The 26,593-nt window shown below is 50.4% G+C and overlaps 1 protein-coding gene across 2 annotated transcripts; it reads left to right on the plus strand.

Annotated features, from left to right (window-relative positions):
* Positions 1-5,423: 5,423 nt before the first annotated feature.
* On the plus strand, positions 5,424-9,766 carry TMEM250 (transmembrane protein 250). 2 transcript variants are annotated; one of them, XM_086475695.1, is made up of 3 exons: positions 5,424-5,492; positions 6,921-7,100; positions 9,187-9,766. In XM_086475695.1, exon 3 carries the CDS (start codon positions 9,320-9,322, stop codon positions 9,737-9,739), a length of 420 nt encoding a protein of 139 aa, XP_086331821.1. In that variant the 5' UTR covers positions 5,424-5,492; positions 6,921-7,100; positions 9,187-9,319; the 3' UTR covers positions 9,740-9,766. The 2 variants fall into 2 exon arrangements, with proteins under 2 accessions (XP_086331821.1, XP_086331822.1); XM_086475696.1 differs by lacking the exon at positions 6,921-7,100.
* Positions 9,767-26,593: the final 16,827 nt, after the last annotated feature.

The raw sequence follows: 26,593 nt of genomic DNA on the forward strand, positions 1-26,593 counted from the left end.
GACCTCAAAGATCATCCTGTTGCAACCCCCCTGCCGTGGCAGGGACACCTCCCACTAGACCAGGTTGCTCAAGGCTCCATCCAACCTGGCCTTGAGCACTGCCAGGATAATAAAAAAACGGTTGGGGAATGATGGAGTGAGATCGGGTCTGCGTTTCCTCATAGAAGAGCTCCACCTGAGTCCTCACATCTGGCCCAGTGCAGGGCTCCCAGGTCGATTATCAGCCTTTAGCTGCTGCTGGTGCTGCTCTTTATGTCCAGAGCCACCGTGCGCTCCTCTCGCAAACTCCCTGCCCCAAAGCCTTTCCTCTGTAAGTGCTGCTGCGGTGCTGAGCGCCCTCCTGGGGTGTTAAAATACCTCTGAAAATGGAGATGGGGTCACTGGGAACGCTAGAGATGAGACATGCCCAGCTCTGCTGCTGACCCAGAGGGCAGGTCGCTGTTGCTGAAATGACCCTAGAGCAGATAGAGCTTCTCTACACAGACCTGGGGGATCTACACAATGAGTTTAAGAGGACCCACCTGCTACTACCAAGCCACGATTGAGATGCATTATTAACAAATGGAAAAACAGGGAACTGGGATTCTCAGAGAAAAGGTGTTCCTTTGCCTTGAAATATCACCCTCTGAGAAGCGCTTGGCAGAGCCGGAGGAGCTGGGAGGCTTCCCGAGCCTGCCCGCCAAACCTCAGCCTCACAAGGCAGATAACGGATTGGGTCTGGTTTAAAGCCTCGTGCTTACAGTAGACCTCGCCTACGAAGGAACAGAAGGCAATAATGACACTTCTCCGTGAGAGTTTTCTGCATAATAGGCAGTTTCTGACATCAGCCAGATCGGGACTAGCCAACATGATGCAGCAGCAAGCTTTGGCAGGAGTCCTGTCCCTGGCAAAGCAGCCGGTTCTATTTTCATTTGTTTTAGAGACAGTTTCTCACCCACCATATCTGTGCAGCTGCCTCCTGCTCCAGCCTCCGGAGGTCAGGAGGAATTTTTTCCATGACTCCAGGATCTCTAAAATAACCACCTTCCCGTTCTCCAGAGGTGGGGGGAACAGCCGGGCTAGCGAGGCTCTGTCTTTCGCCCTGTTACCAAGGCAGTTAAGTGTCCCCACTACAGGATGACACACTGGCACCGGTCTTGCTCTTTCTGTCCCGTTTCATGCGGCGGGGAGGGTGCAGTTTGCAGGGGCAGAGGGGGCGCAGGCTGCCCCCAGCCCCTCCGAGCATCCCCCGGGCTTGCCTGCTTTTTAGTGCAGCGAAGGCTGGTGGCAGCACCAGGCAGATTATTATGCCAGAAAGCAAGCTGATATGTCACGGGTATCGAATACATCAGACATTACCGTCTCCCCATGCCTCACACGAACCATTTATTTCTTTAGAAACTGCAGACTGGTCTGGTTTTATATTTCGCAAGTCACCTGTAAAATATATATCGATAAAAGTATTACAGGAGCTAGGATTCCTGCAGGGACGCGGCAGCCTGCCTTCACTGCGCTCTGCAACCTGACCATCTGCGCTGGGATTTCCATTTGTACCTGGCACTGCTGCTTTCCAGCTTTGCAGGGTGTATTTTGGGTTGGGAGCGTGGTGATGCGTGTCCATCATTCACCCCCTCGGTTTCCAACGCTACCGAAACCCTAAATAACACCGCAAGCCGAGGCTGCCGCTTCGCAGCCCCGCTGACTTCCCGGGGAGGTGGGAGAGCTGGAGAGCCGGGGGCTCCGGGTGCTGCTCGGGGGCTGCACGCGGGAATTGCAGTGCTGCAGAAATGGGAATTAGTTCCACTTTCTGCTACATATATTTTTATCTGATTAGTCTAATATACTGCATTATTATTTACCACATGCAAATCTCTTCAAATTGATTAAAGATGACATTTCAGCTAAGAGATGAGATCTGGAAAGAAGTAATAAGGAAAAATTATTTCACAAGCTTTTGCACTTTAGATTTGCAGGGAGGATCGATTACATTTAAAATTTAAGGCCCAGGCTTGACCCTAAATCTCTTTTAAGGAAAAGGAAAGAATTAATTCCTTAATTTGTTATATTTCAGCTTTACAGGCTGGCTCAGCAAAACCCGAGGGAGTTCGCACAAGATGCCGTTGGTTTTGAATGCTGTTTTTGGATACGACTGGAAGGCAGCAGTGAATGCTAGTTTGAAAAATATCATGTTAACACATTTATTATCTTTTAAGACCTTAAGAATTATGGCTGTCTATATGGCTATAGAATTACTGCGGAGGCAGTTGTTTCTCCATCACTGAAGGAAACTTGTTAGCTGTCTTTCCGGATAGACTTTTCAGCACACAGATTTTTATTTACTGATTTCTACTGGTGACCAATCGTGCAAGGTGCTATACATTCATAAAGCACAATCCTCGTGTTAAAGCAAAGGTGACAAAAACGGTCAGTTAGCCTGTGGAAAGTGTATTTTGCAGAGAGAGAGAGGGAGGGAGAGTTTGCAATGCCGAGTTCATTCCCACAGCAGCTGTACAGCCGTGGTTATTTTTTGTAAAACAGGTGTAGAAAGGTTAAAGACCAAATGAGGGCCTGATTTTCAGAGGTCCAGGTATTTTATAGGGTCAAATACCTTCACATGGACCTGTAAATGAGAACCTCTCCATAAAACCTTGCTTACGCTTGCAAAAATGAGATGTTTCGCTCTCCACAAGCAATAGTATTGAAAGCTTTTCCTAGACAGGGGTCAGACGCATTTCCTTGTAAGTGCAGATCCATTCAAAGTGCAAAAGGACTGAGCTAAAGGACATCGCAGTGTGACACGGTTGTCACCCCAGCTCCAGCCTCAATGACTTTGACCGAGGCTGAAGTATGAATCGGTGCCAGAAAGCAGGGCTGGAAGCAAACGATCACAAAAATGAGTAAAACCTGTGGAGGGAAGGCCTACCTAGGTGTGACTTCTTCCCTCATCCCAGATCGAAATGAGATGGACTTCATGGGCTAACGTTGAAGTCATTCATCCAGACAATATCTCTCCACGATGGGCATTTAAAGCCTTTCCCGGAAAAAATTCCGCCCCGAAATGGGAATAAGAAGACGTTTCCATTATAAAATGATTGTGACGACTCAGCTGTTATTTTTTTGCCCTCAGCCTGGAAGCATTTCTCGTGTTCTTGTCTCAGCACACTACCTTAGAGGCCCTTCACGTGCAGCACCACAGTAATTTATCATTACCCAGTCTCCAAATTATTCTAGTGTTGATTAAATTAGTAAATGCAATCACAATCTGAAGCAAGTTAATTGAGAGAATTTATTTGGCCCTGACAGTTTTATGCATGTTTGATTAAGTATTATAAGGTTTGTTTTTGATTTTGCATAATTTAACTTTAAATCCTGCACTGGCTGGGGGGGGCATCAGCTATTAATGACCAAAATAAACTCTTTTAAGATGCATATATTTATGATTTATTTCTAAACGCAATATCTTCCAGATTTTTTTTGTTCTGTTGCCAAAGTGACAAATATGTTTAAAGTAATATTTTGAGCCATTCGGTTCACGCTATAAATCTTGGGAAATGTATACAATTCATTAAAAGTTTTGAAAGAAGTACAAGTTAGCATTTATATTGCAACAAGTGACATATAAATGTGTATGTTTGTCTTCGAAGCGTGCCATAAAATACATCAGCACTAGCTGGCCGCTGTGACTAGTACTAATGGCCCGCTCTCGGGGCTGATGATAAGTTTCATCACAAATCTTCAACGCTGTCAACACAAAACTGTTCAATCAACAGGAATATGAGTTGTGTCTTTAGTAAAATTAGCACAGGGAAGAAATACAACCCGGAGCGCTGCCGGAGTGCTGTGGGCGGGTTCCCTTCGGGCTGCACGACGAGCGCTCCTTCAGGAGCTGATCTTTGAATGTCAAAGCTTCAATTCACGCCTGACCTGAGGACAGTTTATTTTTGATGAAGATGCACATTCATTTCAGCAGCAAAGGGGTCAAAACATTCCAGGCAGAAAACTGAATAAGGCCATCCTGCTTTTTCTTTTTTTTACTGTCGTCCTGACCTAAGAAATGAAAAGCCTCGGTCTTGGCACTGTTGCACACACGCGTTTAGGTGGTGGCGTTGCCCAGTGGAGCCACCTGGGTTTCTCTGGAGGCTAGGAAAGCCCTTTCCCACCCTGAGGGGTTCCTGCAGGGTGCCAGGAGCCGCCCTTTGCAGCGCTCGCACTCTGCAGCATCCCCGTAATTCTCCAAGGCGAAGCTGGAAAGCCCAAGTACCTTCATAATTTTGTTGCTTGGGCTGAAATTCCCATCTCTGGGCTGTGGCTCCAGTCCCAGACGATGGCAGAGTGAAACAAATGCAACGTGGCTCTCCTGCTTATCTTAGTCACCAAACAGACGTTCCCAGTTTCTTGCTGTTGGGAAAACGTGTCGCCTTCGCGCCTCCCCTTCTCCCTCCCACCACAAGGCGTGCGGGAGACACAGGAACGGCGACTTGCTGGGAGTACCCCACCGCTTACCGCTTTCCCTGTAATTTCCCCTTGATGGATGTCTTGCACCTCAGGCCCCTCGTTAGTTATTTGCAGACCAAAACTGCTCTGCGGGGCAGGCGCTACCGGAGGCAAAGGGGGAGGAAGCAAACCCCAGCGCCAGCACCAGTTGGGGCGCTGGGAGGGATTTGGCCTGGTGCCTCAACTGCCTGTGCAGCGCTGGCAGGTGGCTCGAGTTGTTATTATTTAATGGTTTTCCCCCGTGGCAGCGCCTAGGCGGCAAGCGGGGCAGGGAGCCAGCGAAAAAGTTCTGTATTTCCATTACGGAAAGTAATTCCTAATTAAATCTAAGGGCTAACAGCAGGGAGGAAGGGGTTTTCCCTTTCTCCTTTTATTGCTTTTGGATTTTCCTCCATCCGTTCGGGTTTTTAGGAACTTTTCGGAGCTTTCTGGCCTCCCCACCCGCCTGGGGCTCCGTTTGCGATCGTGCCTCCATGCTTTGCGGAAAGCCCTCGCGCTCCTGCAGCGGGGGAAGCCCCGGGAGAAGCCGCGATCCCCCCGGTTTACGGCGGGAAAAATCACCTCCCAGGCTCCGCCCGCCTTGTCTGTCGCCCTTGCCCGGCCCCGCACGCCGGAGCCGGGACCCCCCGGCGCTCCCGGTAGAGCCGGGCCCGGCCGCTGTGACCGCGCAGCCCCGGCCGCAGGCCGCTCTCCTCGCCCCTCACCCCCCCCCCCCCCCCCCCCCGCTGCCTCCGCGTTGCCCGGGTAACGCGGCGCCCTCTCGCTTCCGGTCTGCGGGGGCGGCGCGGCGCGATGACGCCATCGCCGCGCGCCTCCCCGGCCGCTCCCTTCATCGCCGCCGCTACCGTCGTCGCTGCCGCCGGCCGGAACCGGAGCGTCGTTGCCCGCCCCCCCCCCCCCCCCTCCCCCCGCACATGCGCACTGAGGCGCTCGCCCGTAGGCCCGGGCCTTCCATCAGCCCGGGCCCGGGGTGCCTGGCCTCGGCGGCCGCCGCCCAACGGGGAGCCATGGGCAGGACGGTGAGTGCGGGGCGACGCCCCGGGGCTGGGGAGGAGGAGGAAGAGGAGGAGGAGGAGGCGGTGGTGGCGGCGGCGGCCTGGGCCTCGCCCTGCTGCGGTGGCCGCCTCCGCCCCAGCCCCCTTCTGCGCCGGGGCCCGCAGCGAGGGGCGGCGGGTGCGCTGGGCCCGCTGGGTGCGGCAGCGGTCGGTCACCGTCCCCCGCGGGGGGCCGTGGGACGCGGCCCCGTGCCTGCCGGTCTGGGCCTGGCGTGGCAGCGCGGCCTGCGGGTGCGGGGCCCCTCCGCCCGGTCCTTCCCCGGCTCCGCCTGCCGGCGGGGCTCTGCTTGCCCCGGCGTGAGCCGCAGCGGTGCCCCGGTGGCCGGGCGGCGCTGTCACCGCCCGCCTGGTCGGCGGAGCTCTGCGTGGTCAGGGTTGGGCTTTCGGCCTCGCAGGCCACGGGGAAGTCCTGGCTGAGCTTCCTGCCTTCACTCCCCTTCCCAAGTGGATGCGGTTTAATTTAGGAGCTGGTAGGATGTAGGAGGAGTTGGAATTTCCCCACCTTCCGGTGCTCCCTGCTTTCGTTCATCAGCACTAACCTTTATTTGTCATTGTCCCTAACCTCGTTTGGCTCCTTCTGGAACACTTTGATCCTGTTGGTCCTGACTGATGGTCCTGTCACCTGTGAACGTTGCAGTCTTTCTGTCATCCCTCCTCCTTCACGAATTATGAGTACCCAGAGCAACAGCAGACCTTGCCCAGAGTGTGTGAGAGGTGAAGAGCAGTAGCTCCGCAGCTTTCTCACCCTACGCTCCATTTTTAAAGGAGAAGGAGTGAAAACTCACCCAAGTGAACAGTTATTCAGATTTTTAACTTCCTGTTGAGGCCGTCATTAACGTGCTGGTGCTTGGGGTAACGGCAGCATGGCTGACATCGAGTTGCCTGGGCCTTATTGTTGAAATCCTTTGAGCTGGAGGATGATACCCAGGAGAGACTGAATTGGCTTTCCAGCCTCACAGCAACATGCTTGAAAACAGAAAAGACCTAAAGAAAGGTCTCGAGGAACGGACGTCAAAATCTGTTTCTAGGTGTCATGTGCCAACGTGCGGGTTTGGGGGCCCCCCCCTTCCCTGTTTGGGGTGGAGAACGTTGGCTGTGTGTGCTCGCTGCCTCGTGTTCCGTACGCCCTGGAGGGACGGGGCTGGCTCTGGGATGGGAGATGGGGACTTGAGAGATCTTAGTGATTTTTCTCTCCTGTCTTTGAGTATGGCATTGAGCACAAGCTCGCTGATTCTTCCCAGCATGTACCAGTGAGCTGTCATACAGGTATTACTGAGTGTGTGATTCTTTATGGGCTTAAAAATTCATGCTTGGGGAGGGGCCTTGCAATTCTGAACTTTTTAACCCACAAAATGAGCAAATTGAAACTTACTCTCTCGTTTTATCTTTTAGATCAACTCATATGTAGAGTGTTGTGAGTCTATGAAGCACCTTAGCAGTTTCTTTCACTCCTCCTAGAAGGCCAGGTGTCACAGGAAAACTTCACTTTTTTGTTACAAGAATTAAGTGGCATCCAGAAACGGCAGCGGATTACCGACCTTCTGCTGAGTGGATGGCAGCACCTTTAAAAATGTAATATTTCAGAAAGTTTATTTTATTCTCACAGTGTCCCTCTGCTCGTGGCTGTCCCAGTGTGGATATTGGAGTTTATCTAAAGAGCACGAGCCTGCCAAAGGCTGTTTGTTTGTGTGGTGGGCACAGTGAAAGGGCACAAGCTGCTGTTCGCAGAGAGGAAGTCTCCGCAGCTGAGCTGTTTGGGGGATTCTCTGGGATTTATTTGTGGAAGGTTTCATCAGAATCAAAACTCTGCTTCTAAAACAGGGCTCAGACATGAAGCCAGTGTGTTGAGTTTGCCCCCACAAACCACAGCTTGTGCAAGCAGGGTCTGTGCTCGGTCTCGCTGGGCGCTCTAACGTGTGTGTGTGCTGATTTCCCTGTGGCTGCTCGGAGCCTCGGAGGAAGGAGCCATGTAAGAGTTTGCTGGAGAATGATAAGCTGCAAGGCTCTAAGGAGAGGCTGCATCGTCAGAAATCGAATGCTCTGAATCCAGAGTGTGTGAATTTTAACCTATCTTGCTACTTTTGTCCTCCAGAAATACCTCTGAAAGCAAACGCTGAGCAGTGTCCACACAGCATGTGAGAAGCATGTTCCGTTGCATGCTCCAGGCACAAAACCGTTGGCTTTAAGTAGCCTTGGTTTAGTGTCTGACCAGTTTGTGTCTTGCAAAATACATTCTTGTAACACACTTCCGAGCTGCTTAGTATTTCCTTCCTACAGGCAGGAAATCATGGCAGAGAGACACCTGAAATTACGAGGGTGTCTTTGATAATGGAGAACAGACCTCGATTTCCGAAATTCCTTAATCCTAAATTAACCCGTGCTGCTTTTTACTAGTCCCTGACTCATGCAGAGCAATCAGATTGCCTGCAAATTTCTCTGATGGTGAAAAGGAGTTAGGACCTGGGGCCAAGCAGAAGAGATCGGAATTGCCATTTCCATTTAATTTGAGGCAGGAAGCAGTGAAGAGACTTACCCAGTGATGCACATTGTATCAGAGGAGGTTTGTGATATCAAAGTACAATTTCCTGCACCCTTGTAATTTACTCTCTGATGCGTTTTGTTAGTAACAAAGTGAAAAATTAAAGTGACTTTAAGATTACTTTAGTTTTAATCTTAAGTGTAATAGGATTTCTTGTCCAACAAAGGAAAGACTGCCCAGGTCTGAGCAGCCGGGTGTGTGAGGAGGCTGGGGAAGTCCCTGTTGTTTCCTGGCCTTATCTGATGAGTGCATTGTCACTTCATAATTCCCGGAATTTGGCCCATCATAAGCCTGGGGTGAAGCAGAGAGCAGCTAACCGGCTACTGCTCATCACTCACAGAACAACAATGGGTGTGTGGAAGGATGTTAAGATTATAAATCCTAAACACTCCCGAAGATCAAGATATTTCACTTATCTCTGCAGGTCCCAACGTAGAAATAAACTCGTAGATGTCTTTGAAAGGCTGCCTTGCCATTGGGTGCAATGACAGCGAGACCGCGAGGCTCGGCTGAGCAAGGGGAGGTACATCCTGTAGAGTGTGAAAAAACACGATTGCCTCATTGTTCTTGCAGGCCCTTCCATTATTTTCAGGTTGTTTATTTGGGGAAGCTTTGCCAAGTTTTGAAAGGAGCAGAAATTTAGAATCGCCGCTGTGTCTGGGCTCTAAAATTCGTTTGGAGAATTATTTTTTTTCTCCTTTAAAAGAAAGGTGATCCAATGCAAACACATATGTTAATATTGCTGCTTGCACGGGTGAGCTCTTGCAGGATGGCTGTTTGATTGAGAAGGATCTGTGAATTAGCCAGGATGGTTCCAGAACAACCTTCTTGCCTTTCCTGCGTTAACACTGCAACGCTTATAGCAGGTGACGACTGGTGCTGACATTAAGCTCCTGGCGAGCTGTTTGGAGTCTGACTGGGTGGTGATGGAAACAGAACTGTGTTTCTATATGTCTGCCTAGTAAACAAGAAGCAAAGAAGCAGAGCAAAGTTGTTTCAAGTGAGGAAGTTGAGTTGTGCAAAGTTGTAAGTAAAGGCCGAGCCGGAGCGTGTCCGCCGAGCTGCCTCTCCTCCTGCTGGGGCTACTGAAATGTGTTTTCCTTCTCTGCCTTCCTGCAGGTCTCTTCCTTCCTGGAAATTCAGCAAAGAGTTAGCGTGCCCAGGCTGTTGGATCCCTTCCACGTTAAAGGATAATATCTGATATGTGCCCTATAAATCCTGCCCTGGGACTCTGTGACCGGTGGGGTGCCTGATGCCTGTAATCCCCATTCCCCGCCGGGTCCGTTCGTTCCACGGCCCCCACACGACCTGCCTGCATTCGGCCTGTGGCCCGGTGAGGACCACTCACCTGGTGCGCACCAAGTACAACAATTTCGACATCTATCTCAAATCCCGATGGATGTACGGATTCATCCGTTTCCTGCTGTACTTCAGCTGCAGCCTGTTTACCTCCATCCTCTGGGTGGCACTCTCGATCTTGTTTTGCCTTCAGTACCTTGGCATCCGGATCTTTCTGCGTTTCCAGTACAAACTCTCCATCATCCTCCTCTTACTGGGGCGAAGGCGGGTAGACTTCAGCCTCATGAATGAACTGCTCATCTATGGAATTCATGTGACCATGCTGCTAGTGGGGGGGCTGGGATGGTGTTTCATGGTCTTTGTGGATATGTAAATAAAACAAGCGCATGTGGGCCGAGAAGGTGACTTTTCTTCTACCCCAAAATGTGTCAATATCTTCTTTTCTTTTGTATATAAATTAATTTATTTATCAGTGCTATTTTTTATTGATAAAGTGACGTACTTGTCTCTGGAATTTGTATTTTTTTGAGGGTTGATGTGCCATTTCGATTATGGAAGTGCAACACTTGATTGGGTTTTTTTTCCTTTGCACAGTGCAGATCAATACAAGTTTCTTCTAGTCCATCAGAGCCCACCTTGCTGCTGTCCCTGTATTCCTGTGGGCGTGAAAAAGGCTGTGATTTATCTGAAGGACAGAAGCCAGAGAACTTTGCACCCCACTTTGCGCTTAATCCGTCTTCACCCTTTTTCTAACGATGTTCCTTAATGTCTCAGGCATGGAGCACGTCCCCTACTTGAGCAGCGTTAGCCTTTCTCTGGGTAGTTTCCACTTTGCATATTCCCTGCTAAGAATATGGGGCCAAATTCAGCAGAGTGTCGGGGGGTTGGTGTTTTGGGTTTGGTGGTTTTTTCCTGATTTGCTTTCAGATTTTTTGCAAGACGTGCTTTTGACCCGCTGTACTGTTCTGTTCACTTCCGTGTAATTACGTGGCTTTGAACGGCTTTGTGCTTTTCAGGCAGTTAGTGCTGAGTAATTGAGTCTTGCCCTGATAGAACAAATCCACTGGAGTGATGGGAGCAGGGTTTGGAATCATGTGCTCTTGAAATTCCCAGTCACGGCAAATATGTTATCCTTTTGCAATGGGCCGTAGCGTTTAGACCTTGGCTTTGGGTTCTCCTTTTCCCTGAATTGATTAGTTCCAGGTTTCTCACAGAGGTCTTGCAGTCTACAGCGAGATGAGAGTGTCTCACCTAGGAGAGATCAAAAGGAGAGTACAATCCAAAATGGCAATAATTGTTCTCTGTGATTACAGAAAACATTCTCTCTCCTACCTCTGCAACAGTGAGAGGGGGCTCACTGGAGAGCTTTAGAACAGCTCAAGAAGGGAGTTGGGCATTAAGCTCAGTTTTACTGGTCTTGATTAAGATGTCAGACTGGTCCTTTGTGGTCAGTCAAGACTGCAGAGTCCAGAAGCTGGCCTAAAGTTTATTTTTATTCTGGTTTTGTTTGTTTGTTTTTCCTTATACTGGAATATTGCTCTTCTCCCTGTGTTCTTTAAAGAACTCGTTAAAAACAAGTTGGTAAAATGATGGAGACCCTTTTTTTTTTCCTTTTCCCCCCCCCGTGAAATCAACGGAGTTGGTCATAATGGAACAGGCAAGACTGGAAATACGTGACTGTTCTTTTATGATCTCTTTGGTGTGAGATATGAATGTGGTTGAGGACAAAGCCGGTTTGCACACAGGGAAGGATGCTTCACATTTCGGCTGGTGAGCGTTGCAGTCTTTTGCTGCCATACTTTGATACATAGGCTCATGGATGCAAAATAGAGGAGCTTCTGTCTGAAGCCCAAAGCGAAAGCAAACCCAGAAATTATCTCATTATCAAGTGTTGCAGATAATGCAGAGTGAACACGCAGCGCTGAATAAATAATGGGCCATGGCGGTGTGAACTTTAGATGAGCCCCGCGAGAGCCGGAGGCTGTTTCTGCAGGGAAGATGTAGCGTCAGCATATGTCACAAACCGGTGTCTGGAAGTTTCCCCAGAGCCTTGTTCTGGGATCGCTCTCTGGACTGCAGGTCCTCAGTGTCCTGCAGGTCCGAGCTACAGCTTGCGCTGTAGGCAGAGGGAATTCCCAGTAATTCCCAGCCCAGTGCTTTCCTCCCCGGTACAGCTGTCAGCCTGGGGCATCGCAGCTCTGGTGTGCAGACTGCGGGTCTCCTGGGATGACTGTGCTCAAGAATTTCTGCAGCAAACACGTTGCAGCTGGCCAGCAAAGAGCCCTGGTGCGAGCTGAGAGACGAGCGGGGACCGCAGGAGGCAGAGCTGGGCGGTAGGGCCTTGCTTCGCCGTGGAGCGGCTCTACTTCAGCGCTCAGAGTCACAGAATGGCAGTAACAGGGTGATTTGTGGTACGTGTGGGCGCTGCTGCGCTCCCCGCCCGTGCCTCCTTCAGCCGGTGGGTGCTCTTTGTGATGGATACGGTGCTTGACCAAACCTGTGGTCGGTTGGTTCAGGCTCTGGAGGAAGCAAAGGTCTAGGCCGTGACCGGGCCATGAACTTCTCTAGTTCCAACCTGCTCTTTGAAAACCCACGCAGGAACAGGGTGGCACGGTGAGCTTTGATGCCTACGAGCTTGGAAACCAGAATGCTGATCATGCGATTAACACGTGACTAGCAGGTGGTTCTTCCAGGACTAATTTGGTCAAGGAACAAAGGAGGTTGTGGGTACAGGAGTCTCATACTTACCTTTTCCCTCGCCCGTAATTTGACTATGAGCCAACCACTTTATTCCATAAATATGGCAGCCCGAGTGAGCTTATCTTGAGCTCTCCCTGCTAAGCAGCTGGCTGCGTGGTGGTGATCTCCCCTTGAGTTGGGACACTCGCAAGGTTACTCCTGGAGGTTGAGAGACCCCTTATCAACTGCAGATCTTTGGTGAAGTGACCGATATTGCACATAAACTTGTATCGCAGGGCATTAAAATCTTGTATTGGTAACTTTGAGTCGTTATTATATCCTCTGTGCAGTAAGTAGTAGGTTGAGCCTTGCCATCGGACTTTGTTAAGCCTCACCTTTACAACATCTTCCTCAATAAAACCACTTTGGCTGCTACCTTTGGCGGTGGTTCTTTAAGCAGGCCAGATCTGCTCCGCGACGCTCCTGCAGCGGCAGTCGAACAAACGAGGGCTCCTGCGTTGCAGTTCATTGCTTTGCTGCACAGACTTCCCAGCAGCCCGCTGCATCCGGATTCAGGGGTGTATACCGAGGGAAAAGCACACATCCTTATCAAACCGCAAAAAAGTAGTGTTTTCCCGAGTGCCCAGATGTTCCTCGAGAGAGACCTCGGGGCTGAGCTGCTTGGAAGCCAGTGGGCAGCGATTCCCTGTTCTTCTTTCACAAAGGTTGCCAAGCGCCTGCTGTCGGAATGCCCTGAATCTTGTCTGCAATCGCACACAGACAGGCAACCCCAAGGGTAAATAATTGAGCAGGAGGCCTCGAAGGTGCTATGAAGTTCAAAATACTCTTATTCTTGGTCGTCACCAGCACTTGGACAGCTTGGAGCGCTCGGGTGGTGTGATCCTACCAGCGTAGGGGGGGAAGTGAGGTCCCTTTGAAGTCATGCTGGCAAGGAAGAGGAATTAATTTTCAAGTGATTTGTTTTATGATGTAATAATTTGAACGTTTTAGATCTACGTGAGCAGAGCAGTATTTGGCACCTCTATGGCGCTTTCCTCTTCACAGCATTTTCCAACCGGAGCTAATTAAACCTCACAACGTCCCCGGGAGATTGCAGAATAAGTAAGATCTTGGTAATGGTTCAGAATTTAAATTCAGTAGTTTTAAATTTGAGATTTTTTTTTTTTAAAGCTTTTAGGATTACTTTGCCAAAATATTTTTTCTCAAGGAGCTGATGTTCTAAAACTTTCTTACGATCTCAAGGGGAGCCAAGCCACAACGGAGGCAGAAAGAGGCAGAATAAATGTTGTATTAAGTATATGCAAAGAATAAGCTGGGATTTTTTCCCCCGTTTAGAGTAATTGAAAAACATGGCATTTTTAATAAAGGAGGGGAACAAAGCCTTGTAGAATACAGGTAAGGAAGCAGGGGAAGCTGAACTTTCTACTTTTCAGGAGCCAAACAAGTGGCTTATAATGATATTTGCCAGAAATTGCTCAGCAATTTCATGTTGAGCAGGTACTTGCAAACTGTGCCCTGTTGGGGAAGTTCATGGTTTTTTGGATTTTTTTACTCTTTCCAAGTTCATCGGTGCTGGGAGGGATGGATCAGGCTCCAAAATGTGCTAAGTCTTCCCTTCTTACTATATAGATGGCTGTAACTCTGAAATTTGTTAAATATTCATTTCAGTGTTCCTTCGTGCCGATTCCACCCTGAAAAGCGAAAGCAGCTGGTTTGTTCCGTGTAAATTTTTGGTTTTCTTTCCGTGTTTGGGCTTTAAATACTGCTGTTACACTGCTGGGGTTAAAAACAGCCACAAGAGTAATGAGGAAAAATAGTAGAAATGGTGATTTGGGAGGGTGTGTCCAACCCAGACCCATGCCAACCCTTTCAGAGAACTTCCCCCGTGAGCCCTCCTCGCTCCAGAGCTGTCTGGGTGTTTAGGCGGCAGAGAGGCTCCGGCTGCGTTGCGCAGACTTAAGACCAGGGGCGACGGTACGTGCGGTGGCAAAGCTGCCTTGGCCCGTTGTTTGTATGAACAAGACTGAAGTGTTGTTGTTTCACCTTGTTAACTCTTCAGAACGTGACACCAGCTGGTGTTTTGGGTGCCTGTTAAATTCGGTATGAAACATGCCACCTACATGAAACTTATTTTTTTAACATGTTGATGGATTGATTGCTTGGGAAGAAAAAGGAAGAATTCTGTCTTACGATGCAAGTATCGTTCTGATGTGGGGACGTCCTCAATCCTCTTTCTCTGTTTGCACTGGTGCAAAGAATTAGCTGGGTTATTTTCCCCCATTTAGTTTAATTGAAAAACATGGCATTTTTAATAAAGGAGGGGAACAAAACTTTGTAGAATACAGGTAAGGAAGCAGGGGAAGCTGAACTTTCTACTTTTCAGGAGCCAAACAAGTGGCTTATAATGATATTTGCCAGAAATTGCTCAGCAATTTCACGTTGAGCAGGTACTTGCAAACTGTGCCCTGTTTGCCCACTGGTGCAAACAGTCGGAGCAAGTGCATGGTAGAGGAGAGTCAGGCCCTCTGTGGTTATGCCTCGGGAGCGTCGCTGAGAGTTGGGTAAAACGCCTCTTTTTTACCTCCCTGAAGGGTCATTCAACAATGACGTACGAGGAGAGCCAGGACACAGCACAGCCCTCTAGCTCCTAGGCTTTGGCTCTGGTGAGCAGACTGGATTGCCCACCGTGGGCGTTTGAGTGATTGGAAGGAACTGTCGCTTCCCCTTGAGGTGCACATCAGTTGCTAAAGTGCTGTCTTTCCTCCTTTCCTCCCGCGGAGCTGAGCTTGCAGTGCAGAGCTGCATTGTTTCGGGTCACAGCTGTGATGTTTCCTGTGGGAATAAAGAGGGATATTCCTACTATGATGGACTTTGTAATTCTTACTCCTATGTGGAAAGTACTACAGTGATGTGCAGCAGCATAAAATCCTAAAATAGATGCAGGACAGGACTTGTCCTCCAGTGACTGGCAAGGTTGGAGCCAGGGGAGGTACAGGCTGCAGAGAACTGGCACGGAGAGGACCGTTACAGACCGAGCTGGAGGTGAACTGGAGAAGTATTTGTGTGGGTAGAGCAGCCCACGTCCCCGTGCGTGTGTGAGATGTTATCCCAGCTTAACAGCTGAAGAGTCACAGTGGAGGACTTCAAAGAAAGGGGAAGGAGGTTTCCAAAAGAGAGAATGGTTTGGGCAAGGGTGGATATATTTTTCACTTTCAGGGTTACATAGGAAACTGTAAGCGAAGCTTAAAAACGTGGCTGGTGCTCTTAGCACCCTGGCAGATGGCAAAGTTGGTTGAGTGCTGTGGGGTATTGGACTCAATGACAGTAAAAGGCTCAGGAATGTACTATTTAAATGTGCATTTTCTATTATTAATGTTATTTTTAAATACATCACTTGAGCCTTTGCTATCTCTGAGGGAACTGGCCTTGTTTTCCCCGTTCCTAGAGTGAGCTTCTGCCCTGGGCACCTCACCGTGCCAGAGTAACTGGCCCAGGCTGGGAAGCCGAATGACCCACTGCCCCAGCCTGAGGGGTCCCCAGGGAGCGGCCTCGGCATTCCTCAAAGGCAGGCGCTGTGCCGTGCCAGCAAACCCAGCCTTCTCCCAGAGTATGCTCTGAAAGCTGAGCCTTTTGCTTCCGTCTCTTCAGCTTTTAGGATCAGGATTGTCATTTTTTGTAAAAGCAAGCTGGGGGGCAGGTTCTGGCCCAGTCTAGAGGTGTGAGTTTCAAACAGGCGCTGGGAGCAGACTGGAGAAGAGACCAGCCCCTTACCTGGCTGAAAGCTCATGGTAATTCTTCCCAGGGTTCTCATAAGTCGCTGATTTTGTTTCCTTCCCTCCTGGGGAGGCAGGAGACAGCATCTACTACCAGTGGTGGAAAATAGCACAGCACGTTTACTTTCAGGAACGGCTTTGCCTATTCTAGAGCCTCTAGCACACACAGATAGCATGCTGTTCCAGTGAAGACATTGCTGGAAAATATGAAGCCTTGTTATCTTTCTGCTTTTTTGTTCAGGCAAACAAGGTTTCCATAGCTCCTGGACAGCTCTGCTGCTGGGGGGAAAAAAAAAAAAAACAAACCTCTCATTTCTTCACCTGCCAACTCTCTGCACTAATTTTGTCTTCCTGCATCAAAGCAGTCATCGTGCCCAGAAAATGTCAGTTCAAAGCGAAGTTTTGTCCAGTAATGAACCAGTGAAAATTGTTTAGTGTAAGATCTTCTTGTGCAGCTATCAAAACTGTGCTTAGGTGAGAGCAGAGCTGGGCTGTCGGGGTCTGCTCCGAGCTCTCCGCTCGGGTGGCTTGAAATCAAGGCTGCGTGTGTGCTGCGCCTCGAGGCTTGTCTGCGGGCTGGTTTACCACGGGAGGGGCTTTAAGTTAACAGAGAGGAAAGGAGCAGCCCTGCATCTCCCGAATCTTTCTCAAGTGATAAAATTCATCTACTGGGGGAAAAAAAAAAAACCCACACGTAACTCACACAAGGGCTGTATAAACACGACAGTTTTCTGAGCTGGTGCGTGTTGGGTTTTGGAGAGCCTCTTCCCCCGCTGACCTCCACCCCACACTCCGTGGCTGCAGGGAGCGCGTGCTCCAAAAATGTGTGATGTTCCCTCAGCCGGGTAAGTGTGCGAAAGGGAGCTGTTCCTCTGCCGCTAGCTCTCCTCCTGCCAGCGCTCAGCCACGTGATGGGGGCTCGAAGGGCCACATCCTGACCTTGGATGCACAAGGCTGTAGTAAATCAGAGTCTCTAATACATCCAAAAGCCAACTTTCCCCTGCCTGGAAAACACAGTGTGTAACACCAAGAGACAAATACCAAAGTCCTTAGCTGGTTCTTTTAAAAAAAAACGATCAATCTCCCATTGGCCCTGGTGAGAGTTTTGCCTGAGTAAGGACGTCAAGCTTATGCATGCTAATTAAATGAACCACCCATCCCTTCAGAGTCTGCTCTCTGCTGGGAATTCCCCTCTGAGTAACTTGCTCCCAGTGAGGAAAGGAGTTGCATGAAAAATTTCCCAGATGGTGAATCTGTTAGAGAATATCACAATCTGTTTGTGGCTTTTTCAAACAAAAAAGAGCACAGGAGACGCTGCGGAATAAATTTGTTGTTGCAAACCATTTGCTCAGTAATGGGGAGAATTTAGATGGGCAAAGAGCTTTTTTTTTTCCGGAGGAGTCTTATCTCCCTGCCTCTAAAAAATGAGCAGCGATTTAAAAAATCAATCGCAGCGATGCCTATTTTCAAAGCCTCGTGGGGTTACTTTAAGGATGCCTGTTCGTTTATTCTGACATCGAGGGTGTCTGAAGCTGCCGGGGGACAGTGGCCTCGTCCACGCCAACCTCGGCAGGAACAATTGCTGCTGTGTGTGACGCCCGGCTTTGTGTGCCCGCCCGGCACAAAGGGGCTGTTTCATACAGAGCCGCCGTGTCCTGGCGAGCCTCCTGCCAGCATCCCCCTGCGCAGGGACCCACGCGGCCCCGGGACCCCCGGCCAGCCCCGCGGCGGAGCAGCCTTGGGCTGGGCAAAGGCGTTTGGGCCGGGGCTGGCGTTGGCCGAGCCCGGCAGCGGTCCCAGCCCCGGGATGGACGGTGCCGCCTCGCTGCGGGCTCAGCAGAAGGGAACGGGTGCCCACGCGCCCGCCAGCCCCTTTGCCCGGCGTGGGGGCACCTTGAGGTGCCAGGCTGTGCCCCGGGGGGCTGCGGGTCGTGGCACCTTCCTGCCAGCTCTCTGGAAAGGGACAATGGCTGGGGGGGGGGGGACTTGGATCCCTGCTTCATCTCTCAGAGCCCGAGACGCTGCCTCTCTGAGTGCAGCCTGGCTTTGCTGCATTACTGATGTTGCCTGCACACATTTCTCTTAAAATCTGAATTTCATAAAAAGCTCCAAGCCAAGAAAAATTCTTCCAAGTTTTTCTTTTTTTTTTTTTTCATTTAAACTTCAAATGAGCGCTGCTTAATACTTTCTTGGAAACGCGTTTGCTTGCAGTTATGTGCAATGTAGGCACTGCTACTTCCCTCTTTTCCATGTGAGGCTGACTGCAAAGTGTCTGGTGGCAAACATGAAACCCGGCATTGCGCAATGCAGCGGGGCTGGGGCCGAGGCAGGCGAGTGGGGAGCAGCGTGCCCGGCTGAAATGGACCCGCTTTTAAATGCGCCGTTTTCTTAGCAAAATCGATGGTGAATTCTTGTGCGTGCGTTGATTTGATCATCCCACATCCTTTTGCTAACCCAGTCCTTACTGCTAAGGATTACATAAAGAGGCGCTGTCTTGGTTTTGCCAGGTTCAGTTTAGGAGAGATTTATGCCCCTTCAGGACTCGTACAACTCGCTGAGCTTCAAGGACTGAGGGTCCAGCACAAGTCACAACGGGGACTTGCACGCAGTTCTCTTGTACTCCAGCCTTTCCTAATGAACCAAGCTGGCAGTGCTGATTTGCCAACAAATTTCCTATTTACTGTTCACCAGAGCATCAGTTGTGACAAATAAACAGAAGAAGGCAGCATTTCACTGAAAGCATTTTATGTACTGATTAAGACACTGTACAAAGAGAGCTCCTCTGGGTACGTGGGAAGGCTGGCTTGCAAAGTAGCTATCGCTGTGCTTAAGGGGGCTGCTGGTCGGGCTTGGCAGCGCTAGCCAGGTCAGAGTGACAGAAAGGCATGTCTTCCTGAAATCCGGCCGTCCAAAGCCAGGGGAGTGCACTTCCCTCTGCAATAGCAGGGGGGTGGTTTCCACAGAGATTGTTTGTTTAAATTATGCCTATATTCACACGTCGTGAACGCCTTCAGAAAGGGATGGATGTGGTGCCTGGTTTTGAGAAAACACAGGGTAATTTTTATGATCAGTAACGACATGATAGCAATGTGCTACAATGAGGGCAAGCAAATTTCACGCTTCAAGGACTGTAAGTGCTTACCAGAGAGGGCAGGAGGGGACTGATGCTGCTTTTCCTGTTCTTTGGGAATGGTGGGCTGGCATGAAAAGCGCTGTAGGATTTTTGATCTCTTCCTTTAAAGCATCCAGCACCCACAAAGAACTGAAGTAAGAACCGAGACCTGAATCCTGGTTATAGCTCTGGATAAACATCCAGTTCCGCTGGAGTCAATGGTAAACTCTCAGTGCTTTCAGCGAGGTCAGGATTTCACCTTGTGTTCTTCTCCAACAAAACTGCCTGTTCTTGGGGAAATAAATAAAACATTTGAAAGCGATGCTCGTAAGGTCAAGTTGCAACGTACGCCCATGCAGAAGATGGACGTTGCTTTGTGTCAGGGCGTAGCACAAGAAACATGAGGCCAAATCCTCAAGTCCCTCATTTCAGGCCGCTGCTGTGGGTTTTTTCGCAGGCTGCCATTGCTGCCGTTGTAACTCCCACGTTGCTGCCGCGCTTCCCGGCTCGCACCGAAACACCCCGCTGCCCTTGGGAGCATCCTCAGGGGGAAGATGGGTTTGCTTTTCCTACGTGAACGGCAAGCAAAGGGGTGGAATTCAAGCCAGGTGTGCAAGCTGCGCCTCCCTGGGGGGAGTCCAAAAGCCCCCAGCATGATAGGAAGCGAGCGGGGACGACCCCTGTGGTTCAGCCCCTTTGGAGGAACCCCCGCACTGCGGCGGGTCCCGCTGGGCAAACGCGCCCATCGCCCTCGGCGGGTGCTCCGCGTCGGTTGACACAGTGCAGCGAAACCACAGAGGTCAGTGATGGGCAGTGGCCGGGTTTGCTCGCAGCTTGCCCGTGACCTTGAACATCTTTTACATCCTTCCAGCGCATGATTTGGGGGAGAAAGCAGGGGCGGGGGCGGTGGCACAGCATCGAAACGTTTGTTCAGCAATTGCTGAAAAAAAAAAAAAAGAAAAAAGAAAAACTTGCTTCAATCTGCAGAGATGCCAACTGAATTTTGTTTTGTTTTGGTATTTTGGAGGCGAGCCAAAAGCAGGATGTTGTGAAGTCTTCAGCAGCTACTGCCTGCTTGTTCCATACCAAGCATAACTTTGTATATATTTTTATCGGCAAACTCGGTCCCACGCATCTTGATGCGCAAACAAGAGCCCCGGCTGCAGGGCTGCTCTTCCAGGGCGCTGGAGAGAACAGAGCCGGTCTCCCTCCCTGTTGTCTTAAGTCAGAGTGGCAGGAGCTGGCCTGCAAAGGTATCTTTTTTCCTGCCAGCTGCTAAGAGGAATAGCAAGTGATTGATTTGATTGGAGAGGGAGAGAAAAACAAGTTCTGTACCCGTTGCTCCTCGGTCTCAATACAGGGGAGATTTCAGCGCAGTCGTGGCTGCGAGTCTGCAAAGGTTGCCGTGAATTTAGGGTATTACTTTTTGCCTTACGTGTGGGGATGAGGCGCGTTTCTGCTTTGTCAGCAGAAGGGCCTGTTCTCTCCCTTGCACAATAGAAAGCCGCTGGGTATAAATAGCTTTTCATGCCTGTCACCTCGGTGACTTTAATGGCGATGCCCTGATTTAAGCCCTGCTTCCAGAAGATGCTTCAGGTGTGTCCTCTCCCCACGGGACCGAACGCGCATTCGAATTAAACGCCTGTTTAAGAGGCTCTACGCAGCGACGCGCTAAGCCCGTGTTTCAGCGCTTTCCAGAGCTGGGGCTGGCACAAGGGGGGGAGAACTGAGCCCGTTGTCGCTGTTCGAGCGCTACAACTGTTGCCTTCGCAAAGGATCAGTGCTCAGAACGGGGAGACATCTTAAGAGTGTCTGACAAATATATGTACATTCGGGGACTGCGAGCCTTGAATTCGTAATATGGTGAAGGGTATCGAACATGACAGAGCTCCACGGAGGGTAGAGCTATGCTCCACCTGCCTGCCTCGGCAGGACCGGCTCGAACAAGCCCCCAGGATCTCCGGGGCGGGATGGCAGCCGCTGGCGGGGGGACAGGATGGGTGCCCAGCACCCCGCGGGAACGGAGGGATGGGTGCTCTCATCTGTCTCCCTTGTTCATCTCCTGCCTCTTCATGGGGAGCTTCACGTTTTGCTCTCATCGGTGTTTTCCAGTGCTAACCACATCGCGGCCCCAGTGTCACCTGGGGTCAGTAAGCGTTGTCGATTTAACAGTAATAATTACATGATTTATCTCGGGGTGTTTAAGGCGCAGAATCCCAGCCCGAGTTACAGGAGATCTGTGTCGTGGCCAGCTGGGCAGAAGCACCCTGGTGGGGTGGCCCTGTCCCAGCTCTTCCCTCGCCCTGTTTGCCCTGCCTGCACCCTGGTTGCCCCTTTGTTCCTAAGAAAAGCGTCCGAGGTGACTACGGATGCCTTTTTAAATGCTCATCGTCACATTATCCATCAGATACATATTTACAATCATTCATTAAATTAGGATGTACGTTCCATTCTTCTTTCTTAGAATATTAATGCCTACTCCTGGCTGAAATGCCATATGAATATTCATTAAAAAATCAATCAATTCCTGTGCCAGGAATGATGTCATTTGAGCAATAACTGAAGCAGTAATCGAGCATGCTATGAAAAAACAATGAATGCCATCAGATCTAATGTTTATTGAACTCTGTGTGGGTAAATCACAGTAGGTTTTTTCCCATGCTTTTGTGTGCATTAACTGGTGCTCCAGTTCCTCCTTCTGCCTGGCGCCAGCGAGCCCAGCCCAGCCCGGCCAGGAGCAGGGAGCACCTCGGAGCAGGTACGAGACATCCCGCAACGATGGATGAAGCTGGGGGCCGGGCGGGACGTCATGTCGCTGCAGAGCTCCTAATGAAGAGCGGGTTAGAAATTTGTCTTCTAACAATGGGAAACAAAAGCTATCAAAACTGTTGTGGGAAGCCCGGAGAATTAATGGGCTGAAGCCTTCTTTCCAATAGATCTTTGGGTGGTGAAGCTCTTTCTCATCACTTCGAGCATTGTCCTGAGGGAGCTGAGGAGATGGCTTTTCTTGGGTTATCCTCTCCATTTTTAACAGTGGAGCTACCAGGGCAAATACAGAATAAGGAGTAACAATAGGCTTTGGGAGGGATCATTATTACTCTAAATTTTCTCGAATCGAGACTTTCTCAATAAGAGCGAAGGAGCTGTGCCAACGCGCGGAGCTCTGGCCGCGGCTGCCGTGATAAGATCACACTCTGGTTGTGTGGGAAATATTAAGGGTTTTGGCTTGACTTCAGCAGCAACTGTCGCTTTGGAAATCTTTTGTGTACGGCGCACCAGCCTTCTGAGAGAGGTCATCTTCAGGATCTGCTTTTTGCCATAACTGCCGTATTAAAGTCCTCCATCAGGCCTGCAGAACAAATTACATGCAGCGTCTGTCCCAGGGAGAAGTCGGTTTGATTGTAACATCTTTTCAAAGGTAACTTTAATAGGTGAGATTGTCACCCAAAGAAATCTACATTTTTCCTTTGTATTTCACTGAGGTAGGAGAGGGAGGCATCGAAGTGCAATAATTTTTTTTTTCTTTTACTTCTTTCGCCTCCTGATTTCTGCCAAAAGAGATACAAAAATAGCCTGAGCTTAAAAAACGAGCAAAACCTTGCTTGGCACTGACAGGCAGCCATCAGTTCTGTTCTGCCGAGAGCGGCACGAGCTCCCGGCCGCTTCTGCGGTGCTTCAGGGGCTGCTGCGTGTGTTCGGCTGGTCCCCTCGCAGGACCTCAGCCCTGGCAGTAACCAGAGCAGTAAAAGGCTCCTCCAGAGTAGAAAGGAGAATAGAAATGTGTTTCCTGACAGGACTCAGGGGCGCTGGAGCCATTCTCGCTGGGCGATGGGATGCCATTTTTTCCAAACAATGGAAAATCTGGACAGAATTCCCTCATCAAAATCTCTTCTGTGTTACGTTGGATGCTTCTGATTCAGCGGTGGGGAGGTCAGGTACGGCAGGACTGCCCGGGAGGAACACCGGCGTGGCCACGGGGCCACCAGCGGCTCTAGAGTGTGGCAGTGGGCTCAGGGAATGGCCATCGGATGAGCCCAGCAGGCAAATACCTGGTTCCTCTTGTTTTTCTGAGTATTTGGGGGGTTGTGCCACATTTTATTGTTATTTACACCCAGCCAGGCCCTGCAGAGCATCCTCTACCTGTATCACCATGCGAGTATGAAAGGCACCCCACAATGCAGGGTGGTTTTCCCGCTCGTCGTTTCCCTGCCCTGCATGTCTCGCTGCTGAAAGGTGGAGGTTTGCTCCTGTAATTTGCTGAGCGCTTCCCAATTCCCATCCTTTCCTCTCCCGGGAGAGGCTGGGCTGAGCGGGCAGAGGAGGTGGGAGAGGAGCTGGCAGTCGGGCACTCTTTTCTCAGGACATCCTCACAGTATGTTGGAGTGAAACAGTTAGGAAATTTCACAGTTGTAAGACGTTAAAATTCTTACCATGAATTAAGTTATCACTTAATCATTCAGAAGATCACCTCAATCACTGAAAATAAAAGTCCAGACTACCTCATGTCCAGCAGCAATATTTCCGGAGACATCGAGGCCAAGCCCAGAGCTGCAGGGAGGCAGGGCCGCTCCGTCCCCTCTGCCCAGTCCACCATCACTGGAGAAGACAGGAGCCCAGGTCTGCTGGTTTAGCTGTCCACGTGCTGACGTTAAGGGATTAAATCCTCAGTGGGCATCAGTGCCAGCATCAGCCCATTTCCAGCGGTGAAGGAGCCCCGTCCCAGCAGCACCTGCCGGTGACACCGGAGCTGGGGGTCCCAGCAGAGGAGGAGTGGGGCTCGCCTGCCCGGGCGGAGCGGGGAGCCAAGGTTACCTGCTTCCACCTCCAGCCCTGCAGCATCAGCTCATGAATCATGGCTCTGACAACAGCGACTTGCTGTATCAGTCACAGCACAGACACTTCAACCCAAAATGTTCTTCTACAAAAAGGAAGGGGAAACACAGACCGATTATGCCAGTCTCATTTACATGCTTAGCTTAGGAAAATTAAACGCCTGACTTCATCTCAGGCAGTTCCACACTCTCGTTGAGGGCGTCACTGTCTGCTGCAGAGCAGTTACGTGGCTGCCTTGTCCCCTTTCCACCTGGCCAGAGTTATTTGCCCCTCCAAGGGTGACCTGAGCTGTTTGATTTAAGGCCTCTTGCTTGTGTTTCTGCGCATTTAAATCACAAAACGGTCACGGATGGAAGGGGATCTGTACGGGGAGGCTGAACACTGTTTATTTGCTCGGCGGCCAACTGAGCAGTCAACTTTAAATGAATCAAAGTCGTTATCCAAGGAAGACTTTGGAAAAGTGATGGTTGTATCAAAAAGCTGAGACGTACTTTGTGACAAGCCTGGGATCAGTCTGCAGGGAGTTTTGGGTTGAGAGACATCTCAAGGTGGTGCTCGGTGTCCCCAAAACCTCCAGGCTGGCTGCAGACACCCCTCCACGTTACCAGGGGCACACAGAGCCCAGCTTCACCCTCGCTGCTACACCAGAAAGGAACACTCCTTGCCGGAGTCTCCAACTTTTTAAAGCAAGCGGGTGAGCTCGATCGCAGCGCCCTGCAGCAGGGCTAACCTGAGCGAGAGTCCCTGCAGTCACCCAGGTTGCTTGGTGCAGTAGATCCTGTGCTGACGAGACACATGCTCACGCAGCCGAGAGAAAGGTGATGCATCTGGGAGTGGAAATCGTGGTCAGACCTTCCAGGGAAAGCCGTCAGCCAGAGAAGGGCTCGTAACGTCCTGTGAATTGGGCTAGTTCAAGTTAAATACAATTTCTGAGCAGTAAAGGCAATTAAATATCCAGATCATTTACAAGAAGAGGTTCTATCCGCCAACATGTTGAGCCTTTAAGATGAAAGTCACCATTTTTCTGAAAATTTTATTTTAATGCTGCTCCTGGGAAAACAGTCTGCAGTCTGTGTCTAGGGAGGTCAGGAGCCTTCCAGCATCAGAGCCCGGCAGCTTCAGCTAAGCCGAGGCGTTTAGTCCCTGCACGTGAATTCGCAGCCAGAGGGAAAATGCCTCCCGGGAGTGGGTTTTCTCTTCTCCTGCTCGCAGTCACCGTACCGTTATGTAATAAATAACTATTAAAACAGGCCAACGATAGTTATTTTTGTTGTTGTCCCACTCTGCCCTCGTGGGAGGCTCAGCAGGAAACAAGCAGCGCCTTGCGCTTCTGAAGCAATTCTCACGACAGGATCCGAAGGATTTCTCTATTTACAAACAAGTAAAGCCTTTTCACACACAACCTTGTACCAGTTTAGTTAGGGCAATGCGGCCACCTTGGAGACACTCTCATTTCTGTTTGTTTTTAACTTATCCCTAATCATTTTCATGGAGACTGAGGAAGCCTGGCTGTAGTCAAACTAACCGCCGTTGGCACCACGTCAACTGCGTGGCGTTGGGTGGCGCCTGAGCCTTGAGTAGGTGCTTAATGTGAGGAACTCAGAACTTTATTTAACTTTAACGTCCGATTCCATCACATGGGCTCACTCTGGGCAGTGTCTTACCCCATGAGTGACTTCATCGTGTTATTGGGGATGCTGATGTGGGACAGCCCTGCCCAGAGGAGAGGGGTGGCAGAGCCTGCTCGTGGTGTTTCCCGTTTTCTGGTCGGCATTACGTGAGCCCGAGCAGATGGAGGGTTGGGATAGCTGGGGCTGTCACACCACCATTCAAAGCTGGAAAGGAGAATACCCAGGGGAGGAAAAAATAACTGAGTGGCACAGCCACCAAAGACGACAAACAAAAGGCTTTCTTGGGGAAGAAAGTCTTTCCCTGGGTCCTGCAGCTTTGGCTGAGCAAAGGCTTTGGGGGCTTGTTCCAAAACAGCGTTAGTTCCCTGGGCATCCCTCCTCCAGCGTGGCGGGTAACAGCAAGGTGCGCTGGAAATGCCCCTCATCGCCCCATCGCGGCTGATCGCGCCGGGCAGTCGCGGTTGCTGGTGTTACAAGCGGGCTGGGGCGGCAGCGAGCGCCCAGGGTCACGGTCTGGCTCAGAGAGCTCAGACACCGTCAGAATGCCGATCCTGAGCCCTGGGCCTCCCGGGAGATCTCTGCGGGGCTGACATGAAAACATCGCTGGGCTGGAATGAGACTCCCCCATGACCCGGGAGAGATTTACTGCAGCAAGGTTAAAGCTTTCCCAGTGAAATACATGCCAGCACAGCTCCCTAATGGGAGCAGAGTGTAATTCCGGAGTGGGAAGTGAAATGGAGACACCACAAAGCAGTCGAGGAGCAGAGGAGCAAGCGACTAACGAGGCAGAGCCAGCAGATACATTCCTGGGATGGTCACAGGTTGTCGTTGAACCTCTTTATCTCCATTTTCCAAAGGGAAAGGCAGGTATAACACCTACCTGCAGACCTGTTTCGAGCTTCGTGGCCGGGAGGTGTGTACCTGGATAGTTACTGCTCTATACGGACAGAACCTGTGTATCCTCCCACACCACTCAGCTCAGCTACACTGATTGCAACAAATCCCCCAAGGAACCAACTCTTTCCTCACGTACAGTGTTTTAGTTTTGGACAAGGACCTTAAAGATTGTCCCTGTTCTTGCAGGCTGGAGCACAACAAGCAAAACTCATCATCTGGCGAAGTTCACTTGGCTGGCATGGTGGGGAGAGGAAAAGGCAAATCCCTCTGCCGTAAATGAA

Source organism: Leptosomus discolor, chromosome 19 (genome assembly GCF_034619465.1).
Source record: "Leptosomus discolor isolate bLepDis1 chromosome 19, bLepDis1.hap2, whole genome shotgun sequence".
NCBI lineage: Eukaryota > Metazoa > Chordata > Aves > Leptosomiformes > Leptosomidae > Leptosomus > Leptosomus discolor.

What these genes read in the sequence shown, in the direction of transcription:
- TMEM250 (XM_086475695.1), top strand. Translation starts at nt 9,320, where the DNA reads ATGCCTGTAATCCCCATTCCCCGCCGGGTCCGTTCGTTCCACGGCCCC.